The sequence below is a fragment of the Mustela erminea genome, chromosome 1, assembly GCF_009829155.1.
Source record: "Mustela erminea isolate mMusErm1 chromosome 1, mMusErm1.Pri, whole genome shotgun sequence".
Taxonomy (NCBI): domain Eukaryota; kingdom Metazoa; phylum Chordata; class Mammalia; order Carnivora; family Mustelidae; genus Mustela; species Mustela erminea.
Window position 1 is genome coordinate 56,088,090 of NC_045614.1, and position 9,783 is coordinate 56,097,872.

The following is a 9,783-nucleotide window of genomic DNA, read 5'->3' on the forward strand; positions in this document are numbered from 1 at the left end:
AGAACCATTTGGAAAACAATTTAGCATGAACTAATATAAATAAAAACAGGCATAATTTAGGAATAAATAAATTCTCTCAGTTGTATGCATCCTAGAAAAAATGTTATGTGTGTGACCAGGAAACATCTAGAGTAATATTCAGAGGAGACTTTTTACCTGCACACAGTCAGATGATTGGAAAAAGACATTTTTTATATTCATGTGATGCCATTCCATGGAAATGTTGATGAACTACAGCTTCATGCATCAAGGATATTCTCAAAACAGAAGGCTTAGCATAGAAACCAAGTCACCAGGAATGAATATAGAATTATCTATGGCAACCCTGAAAAAGAAAAGCAAAGCTGTGGCATCACAATTCTGAACCTGAAGCTATATTATAAAGCCCAAAGGATCAAGACAGTATGGTCCTGGCAAAAACAGATCTATAGATCAGTAGAACAGAATAGAAAACCCAGAAATGAACCCATAACTATATAGTCAACTAATCTTTGGAAAAGTAGGAAAGAATATCCATTGGAAAAAAGACAGTCTCTTCAACAAATGGTATTGGGAAAACTGAACAGCAATACACAAAAGAATAAAACTGGACCACTTTCTTATACCATACACAAAAATAAACTCAAAATAGATGAAAGACCTAAATGTGAGATGGGAAACCATCAAAATCCTAGAGGAGAACACAGGCAGCAACGTTTTTGACCTCTGCTGTGGCAACTTCTTACTAGGTACATCTTTCTTAGTAGGTACATCTAGGTACAGAGGCAAGGGAAACAAAAGTAAAAATAAACTACTGGTACTTCATCGAGAATTATCTACATATATAATCTGTGAAAGGAACTACATATCTTTTTTTTTTTTAAGATTTTATTTACTTATTTGACAAAGAAAGAGTACAAGCGGGGAAGCAGCAGGGAGAGGGAGAAGCAAGTCTCACTGAGCAGAAAGCCTGATGTGGGGCTCTATTCCAGGACCCTGGGATCATGACCTGAGCTAAAGGCAGGTGCTTAACTGACTGGGCCACCCAGGTGTCCCAGTAACTACATACCTTTTTTTTTTTTTTAACATGGAAACATCAATTTAATTTAGCATTTATATTTTTTAAAAATTTCTTTTCAGTGTTCAGAATTCATTGTTTATGCACCACACTCAATGCTCCATGCAATGCGTTCCCTCCATAATACCCCCACCAGGCTCACCCAACCCCCCACCACCCTCCCCTCCAAAACCCTCAGTTAGTTCCTCAAAGTTCACAGTCTCTCATGGTTCATCTCCCCCTCCAATTTCCCCCAACTCCCTTCTCCTCTCCATCTTCCCGTGTCTTCCGTGTTATTCTTTATGCTCCACAAGTAAGTGAAACTATATGATAATTGACTCTCTCTGCTTGACTTATTTCATTTACATAATCTCTTCCAATCCTGTCCATGTTGATACAAAAGTTGGGTATTTATCCTTTCTGATAGAGGCCTAATACTCCATAGTATATATGGACCATATCTTCTTTATCCATTTGTCCATTGAAAGGCATCTTGGTTCTTTCCACAGTTTGGTGACTGTGGCCATTGCTGCTATGAACACTGGGGTACAGATGGTCCTTCTTTTCACTACATCTATATCTTTTGGGATAAATACCCAGTAGAGCAATTGTAGGGTTATAGGGAAGCTAATGATATATTCATATACATATATTGTAACAACTTTAAAATGAAAAGCAAAGAAAATAATTGTAATAATCAAGATAGCAATTCATTTGGGAGAAGTTTTTTATTTTTTGTTTTGATTTTTGGTTCAATGCATTTAGAGAAAGATGCACATGAGCTTCAAATATATGAATAGACTCCCATTTTTTAATAAGCTGAATGGTGATTTTAATAGGGTTAATTCTATTTAATATAATAATTATTCTTTTACATACCACTTCCCAAATTAAGAGGTAAAAACGGAAACAGAGATCCCTGGAATTTTTTTGAAGCATTTGTAAAGACATCACAAAATTGGTATTTCTCATGAGACACTGTGGCCTAACAAGTTATTATATAATTAGTCTAAATTTTTTTTTCTTTCATATACAAGTAGTGGTTCTTCTGGTAATAACACAGACTAGAAACACAGAAGAACTTTCCACCACTAATGTGTTATAAACCATGTACAAAGCAGCCTTTTAAAAAATGTGTAACAGTTTATAAAACTGTGGGAAATCCTTGGGATAATATGAAGAGGAATCTGAAATGGAGAAAGTGGGTTCCTCTTGAGTTGTTTATTGAACCTAGAAAGGGGGATCTTGACCACTATATGCAGACAGGTGACAATATCATGAATCCACACAAGGCATAGAGGAGGAACAGGACTCCTACATAAAGCCAGTGTGCATAAGGATTGATGTCTTTAGCAAAAATGTGAGCTTGGAAAATCTGGTAAAGGAACTTAACAATGAAATTACCCCGCTGCTTTGTTGGCTTCTTTTGGGAACAAAATCTTGCTTTTATGTTGGCTTGGAGTTCAAATTTATCCCCATTTGTGTAGAGTCCAGGAAAATCTAAACAAAAGATTAATCTGAAAATTCCCCAGACTTGTGTCATATACTAGGAGGAAGAGAATTCAAATCCCCCTTCACTGGATAAATACATCTCAACTAGGATTTTCCCTATGAATTAAAATTTGCTAAATATGAAGCCATAATTAAAAATTTTCAAATACTAAGAATAGCCCTCAAAAACGAAAATGGAATTATATTTCCGTGGATATCAGATATTTATTATTAAGTAGAGTAAAACGTTTTTTAGAAAGGCATACATACAAAACTAATAAAATATGAAGAAAATATGTAATTATAAAATACTCCAGGCAGATTAAAAAGAACAAATGAAACTAACTCTTAGGAATAAACAATAAATATAATACACTATTAATGGATGTGTGAAATAGCAGTTTGAAACACAGCTGAAGAGAGAATTAGTGAACTAGAGTAATAGATTGAAGAAATTATTCAGGATTTAGTTCATAGAACATATGGAAAATATGATGGAAAATATGAAAAATATTAAGGAACATAGAAAATAAAATAATAAGGTTTAACACACACTGAATTGGAACTTCACAAATACTGGGGGAAAAAAAGAACAAGTATTTGAAGTGATAAAGATTTAGAACTTCCTAGGAAGGATAATCACTTACATGGAATAAGGCTTAATAAGAGATATAACAATATCAATATAGAAAGTATATACACACATAGATACATTTTAGTGAAAATACAGAAGAGTTTAATACAAGAAATTAAAACCACCAAGAGTGGAGGGAATTTAGAAAAAGTTAAAAAAACAATCTTTCATAAAAAGAATTTTCATTAGACAACATAATTCTCAAAAAAAGACTGCCCAAGGGGCGCCTGGGTGGCTCAGTGGGTTAAAGCCTCTGCCTTCAGCTCAGGTCATGATCCCAGGGTCCTGGGATGGAGCCCCGCATTGGGCTTTCTGCTCAGCGGGGAACCTGCTTCCTCCTCTCTCCCTGCCTGCCTCTCTATTTGTGATCTCTGTCTGACAAATAAATAAATAAATATTAAAAAAAAGACTGCCCAAATTATCTACAATGTAGTTTTTAGTCATATAGATACTAAATTACCAAGTTATGACAGAAAATTTTTAATGCTATATTTAATCAATTTTTTTCAGAGAGAAAATTCTGTGAAACATAAGATTGCTCTAACAAGAGTGGAAGCATTTTTCTCTTAAAATATTTCTATTGCTGTTTTGTTAAACACTGACCTTTCCTCCCCTACATGGTTTGCATAATTTTTATTGTTTCTCACCAGTGCTTAGCACCAAAGGACTGATGATGTCATAACCATTGGCCATGACATCTGGATACATAACAAGATTGGATCATTTGTCCATGTCTTGCCCATGGAAAATGAAATGAAATCCATACAATATATGATCACAAAACAACTCATCAGCAGCATAATTGTCTGAGTAGCCCATTTTTCTGGGGAGCTTCTTGGAGAGAGACTCTTGCCGTGAAGATGCTGTGACTGCTGCCTATGTCTCCTTAAGAGAATTATCATGTATGCACCTGACAGGAGCTAAGACCCATGAAGAAGACATCTCTGAATGCCATCAGTGTGAAACATAGGCCCCTGTTTAGCTCATGGGCAGAAAGGAACAGTGCTCCATTAGGAACAAAAGACTAGCCTAGGTCTCATTGGCTGTGGTCAAAGTACAGAGGAACAAATTGCTACAGATGGATATGTTCAGGACCTATAAGAAAAGAAATAAACACAGGATGGGATTTGGAGATTTAAGTTTGAATTTAGCAGCCAGGAGCTCCTGGGGCTGATGGTGATGGCCCAAAGCACACTTAAGAGGCAGGTGTACAAGTAGAGAGTCCCCTCGGTACCTTAAGGAAGACAATCACTCCACATCTGAAGTCACTTTGCATATCCCATGTCACCAAATGTCTGTAGACAAGAACCCCATGATGAGGAGTATCATTATATGGACTATAGCTAAAGTGGGTAATGGTCAGGTCAGTGAGCTTGGGCTTAAGTCCCACAAAGAAAAGTGAAATGTGGAGGAAAAGAAGTGAGGTTTCTGAGATCCTATACCAGCTTAAAGATAAAAGGCATTTTCTAATGACAACGTAACTGGAACATTCATTCATCTTCATGTGAATGTTAAAGCAAATGTTATTTCTGGAAAGAAAAATAAGAGATTCTGACAACAGTATTGTTTTTATTATTCTATGAATCATCACATCATCTTTTTCAATCTCTAGAATCATCATTTTAACCACAATAATTCTACATAAACATGACTTGCTTTTATTCAGCCTTTGAGTTTCAACTCACTAAAGCCTGTTGATGTAAATTGTGGACAAGAGGAAATAAGAATCCTCCGGATAAGCAATCCCAACAGGACTATTCTCATCATTTATTTACAGAAGTGCAAAATTATGAAGGATTTAGTATTTTGTGCCCTAGATTCAGATGCCTTTGTTTAAACCCAGATTCCACCTCTGACTAGCTGGGTGAGCTTTGTTTTTTCAGTTAACTAATATTGTCTCCATTAACATCACAAGTAAAAGGGGGATAATAATAGTGCTTTCATCACAGCATTGTTGTAGGGAATATATAAGTAAATATATGAAGACCGTTTAGAAAATGCATAACATACATGAAGCACTATAGACTTGTTAACAATTGACTTATTTATCACCATCTAACTTTGGCTTGAGAGAGTTGTATATACATACAATTATATATATTTATATATATATATATATGTTGCTTATATATGTATATGATATATGTAATATATATTTTTCCCCTCAATCTCCATGTGAATAGTAAGAATGATGGAATAAATGACTCTAAAGATCTAGGATAACCATTTAATTTTATCAATACACATTTCTTTTGCATGGAGCACTGGGTGTGGTGCAAAAATAATGAATACTGTTACGCTGAAAAAATAAAAAATAAAAAAAAAGCCACACATTTCTTTTTTCAGAAAGATTTTACTTTATTGTTTATTAGACAGACAGTGTGTGCACAAGCAGAGGGGGAAGTGGCAGGGAAAAGGGAGAATCAGACTCCCCTCTGAGCAGGGAGCACAATGCAGGGCTCAATCCCAGAAGCCCAAGATCATGACCTGAGCCAAAGGCAGATGCTTAACCAACTGATTGTCAGAATGATTTTATCAATACACATTTCTAATGGAATCCAGGGATAATGAGAATCCATGTCTCAACACAATGCTCATGAAATCAATGTCAAAACCATTGAGGGAAATACAGAGAAACAATTTGGCATAGTTAAGGAAGACCAAATATCCCCTCTGTAGAATATACAAATGTCATGTGACTAAGGGAAGAAGAATGCTTATGACTTTAGGAAGTGTGATACTTTTCTTTGACGGTCAAACTCTTATATCTTTATATTAAGAAGAGAGACACTTTGGGTTAAACAAAGGAAGGTGATTCTGATCAGAGGTGGAGCAAATAGTCTTTCTTGCTACCGTAATTTACTACCCCAAGACATTGATATGTGTTCTGTGAAGAAGAAGGAGGGCAGAAATTGGTACTGTAGACTTAGGAGATGCAAAAACAGGAAGAGCTCTGTCACAAATACAATGCTAAATTTAGCTAAAGCCTAGGCATTGAATCTAGACCATGTTGTTGTAGTAAAGAACAAAGTGGAACTTTAAAACACATTTTTATGATTTTTTAAAAAATTTCAGTGTTCCAGAATTCATTGTTTGTGCACCACACCCAGTGCTCCATGTAACACATTCCCTCCATAATACCCACCAATAGGCTCACCCAACCTCCCAACCTCCTACCCTCAAAAACCCTCAGTTAGTTCCTCAGAGTTCACAGTCTCTCATGGTTCGTCTCCCCCTCCAATTTCCCCCAGTTCCCTTCTCCGCTCCATCTTTCCATGTCCTCCATGTTATTCCTTAAGCTCCACAAACAGGCAAAACCATATGATAATTGGCCCTCTTTGCTTGACTTACTTCACTCAGCATAATCTCTTCGAGTCCCGTCCATGTTGATACAGAAGTTGGATATTTGTCCTTTCTGATGGAGGGATAATACTCCATAGTGTATATGGGCCATATCTTTTTTTTTTTTTTTAAATAGGAACTACAGATCTAAGGAGGATTTTCCGTTTTTTTAACTTGAATATCTGTCTTTATTAATAGAATATTTTCAGTGACTTATAGCGCAGAACCTTCACAAAGAACAACTTTTAGTAAGAAGAACACTAAAGTTTTTAAACCCTGTCACAGTGGATGGAAAGTACATAAAGTATTATGGCAGGATAATAAAACTATTAATTAAGAGCTATAGTCCTTAGTATTTCTTTCTTTTTTAAAAAAATTTTTTATTTCTTTTCAGTGTAACAGTATTCATCATTTTTGTACTTCACCCAGTGCTCCATACAATACGTGCCCTCTCTAATACCCACCACCTGGTTCCCCCAACCTCCCACCCCCGCCCCTTCAAAACCCTCACGTTGTTTTTCAGAGTCCATAGTCTCTCATGGTTCGCCTCCCCTTCTAGTTTCCCTCAACTCCCTTCTCCTCTCCATCTCCCCTTGTCCTCCATGCTATTTATTATGCTCCACAAATAAGTGAAACCATATGATAATTGACTCTCTCTGCTAGACTTATGTCACTCAACATAATCTCTTCCAGTCCCGTTCATGTTGCTACAAAAGTTGGGTATTCATCCTTTCTGATGGACCATATCTTCTTTATCCATTTGTCTGGTGAAGGGTATCTAGGATCTTTCCACAGTTTGGCGACTGTGGCCATTGCTGCTAACAACATTGGGGTACAGATGACCCTTATTTTCACTACATCTGTATGTTTGAGATAAATACCCAATAGTGCAATTGCAGGGTCATAGAGGAGCTCTAGTATGAATTTCCTAAGCAATCTCCGCACTGTTTTCCAAGGTGGCTGCACCAACTTGCTATCCCACCAACGGTGTAAGAGGGTTCCCCTTTCTCCACATCCTCTCCAACACATGTTGTTTACTGTTTTGTTAATTTTGGCCACTCTAACTGACGTAAGGTCGTATCTCAGTGTGTATTTATTTATTTATTTATTTTCTTTCTTTTTTTAAAAAAAATTTTATTTCTTTTCAGGATAGCAGTATTCATTGTTTTTGCACCACACCCAGCGCTCCATGCAATATGTGCCCTCCTTAATACCTACCATCTGGTTCCCCCAACATCCCACCACCCGCCCCTTCAAAACCCTCAGATTGTTTTTCAGAGTCTATAGTCTCTCATGGTTTGCCTCCCCTTCCAGTTTCCCTCAACTCCCTTCTCCTCTCCATCTCCCCATGTCCTCCATGTTATTTGTTATGCTTCACAAATAAGTGAAACCATATGATAGTTGACTCTCTCTGCTTGACTTATTTCACTCAGCATAATCTCTTCCAGTCCCGTGCATGTTGCTACAAAAGTTGGGTATTCATCATTTCTGATGGAGGCATAATACTCCATAGTGTATATGGACTACATCTTCCTAATCAATTCGTCCGTTGAAGGGCATCTTGGTTCTTTCCACGGTTTGGCGACCATGGCCATTGCTGCTATAAACATTGGGGGTACAGATGGCCCTTCTTTTCACTACATCTGTATCTTTGGGGTAAATACCCAGGAGTGCAATGGCAGGGTCATAGGGAAGCTCTATTTTTAATTTCTTGAGGAATATCCACACTGTTTTCCAAAGTGGCTGCACCAACTTGCATTCCATCTAACAGTGTAAGAGGGTTCCCCTTTCTTCACATCCTCTCCAACACGTGTTGTTTCCTGTCTTGTTAATTTTGGCCATTCTAAGTTGAGTAAGGTGGTATCTCAGTGTGGTTTTGATTTGAGTCTCCCTGATGGCTAGTGATGATGGACATTTTTTCGTGTGTCTGTTAGCCATTTGTGTCTTCTTTGGAGTAGTGTCTGTTCATGTCTTCTGCGCATTTTTTGATATGATTATCTGTTTTTTTTAATTTATTGTTTATTTTCAGCATAACAGTATTCATCATTTTTACACCACACCCAGTGCTCCATGTAATCCATGCCCTCTATAATACCCACCACCTGGTACCCTGACCTCCCACCCCCCCGCCCCTTCAAAACCCTCAGATTGTTTTTCAGAGTCCATAGTCTCTCATGGTTCACCTCCCCTTACAATTTCCCCCAACTCCCTTCTCCTCTGTAACTCCCCATGTCCTCCATGCTATTTGTCATGCTCCACAAATAAATGAAACCATATGATAATTGACTCTCTCTGCCTGACTTATTTCACTCAGCATGAGTCCCGTCCATTTTGCTACAAAAGTTGGGTATTTGTCCTTTCTGATGGAGGCATAATACTCCATAGTGTATATGGACCACATCTTCCTTATCCATTCGTCCGTTGAAGGGCATCTTGGTTCTTTCCGCAGCTTGGTGACTGTGGCCATTGCTGCTATAAACACTGGGGTACAGATGGCCCTTCTTTTCACTACATCTGTATCTTTGGGGTAAATACCCAGGAGTGCAATGGCAGGGTCATAGGGAAGTTCTATTTTTAATTTCTTGAAGAATCTTCACATTGTTCTCCAAAGAGGCTGCACCAACTTGCATTCCCACCAACAGTGTAAGAGGGTTCCCCTTTCTCCACATTCCCTCCAACACATGTTGTTTCCTGTCTTGCTAATTTTGGCCATTCTAACTGGTGTAAGGTGATATCTCAATGTAGTTTTAATTTGAATCTCCCTGACAGCTAGTGATGATGAACATTTTTTCATGTGTCTGATAGACATTTGTATGTCTTTATTGGAGAAGTGTCTGTCCATATATTCTGCCCGCTTTTTGATGACTCTCTGTTTTGTGTGTGTTGAATTTGAGGAGTTCTTTATAGATCTTGGATATCAGCCCTTTGTCTATACTGTCATTTGTGACTACCTTCTCCCATTCGGTGGGTTGCCTCTTTGTTTTTTTGACTGTTTCCTTTGCTGTGCGGAAGCTTTTGATTTTGATGAAGTCCTAAAAGTTTATTTTCACTTTTGTTTCCTTTGCCTTTGGAGACATATCTTGAAAGAAGTTGCTGTGGCTGATGTCGAAGAGGTTACTGCCTATGTTCTCCTCTGGGATTCTGATGGATTCCTGTCTCACATTGAGGTCTTTTATCCATTTTGAGTTTATCATTGTGTATGGTGTAAGAGAATGGTTGAGGTTCATTCTTCTACACATAGCTGTCCAATTTTCCCAGGACCATTATTTGAAGAGACTGT

General features: G+C 37.5%; 1 protein-coding gene across 1 annotated transcript; it reads right to left on the reverse strand.

The window, feature by feature from the left end:
• Positions 1-314: 314 nt before the first annotated feature.
• On the reverse strand, positions 315-4,437 carry LOC116589149 (vomeronasal type-1 receptor 94-like). The gene is given in 4 exon segments (XM_032341128.1): positions 315-325; positions 3,901-4,046; positions 4,257-4,368; positions 4,371-4,437. Coding segments are annotated over 4 exon segments (336 nt in total).
• Between the last annotated feature and the right edge of the window lie 5,346 nt (positions 4,438-9,783).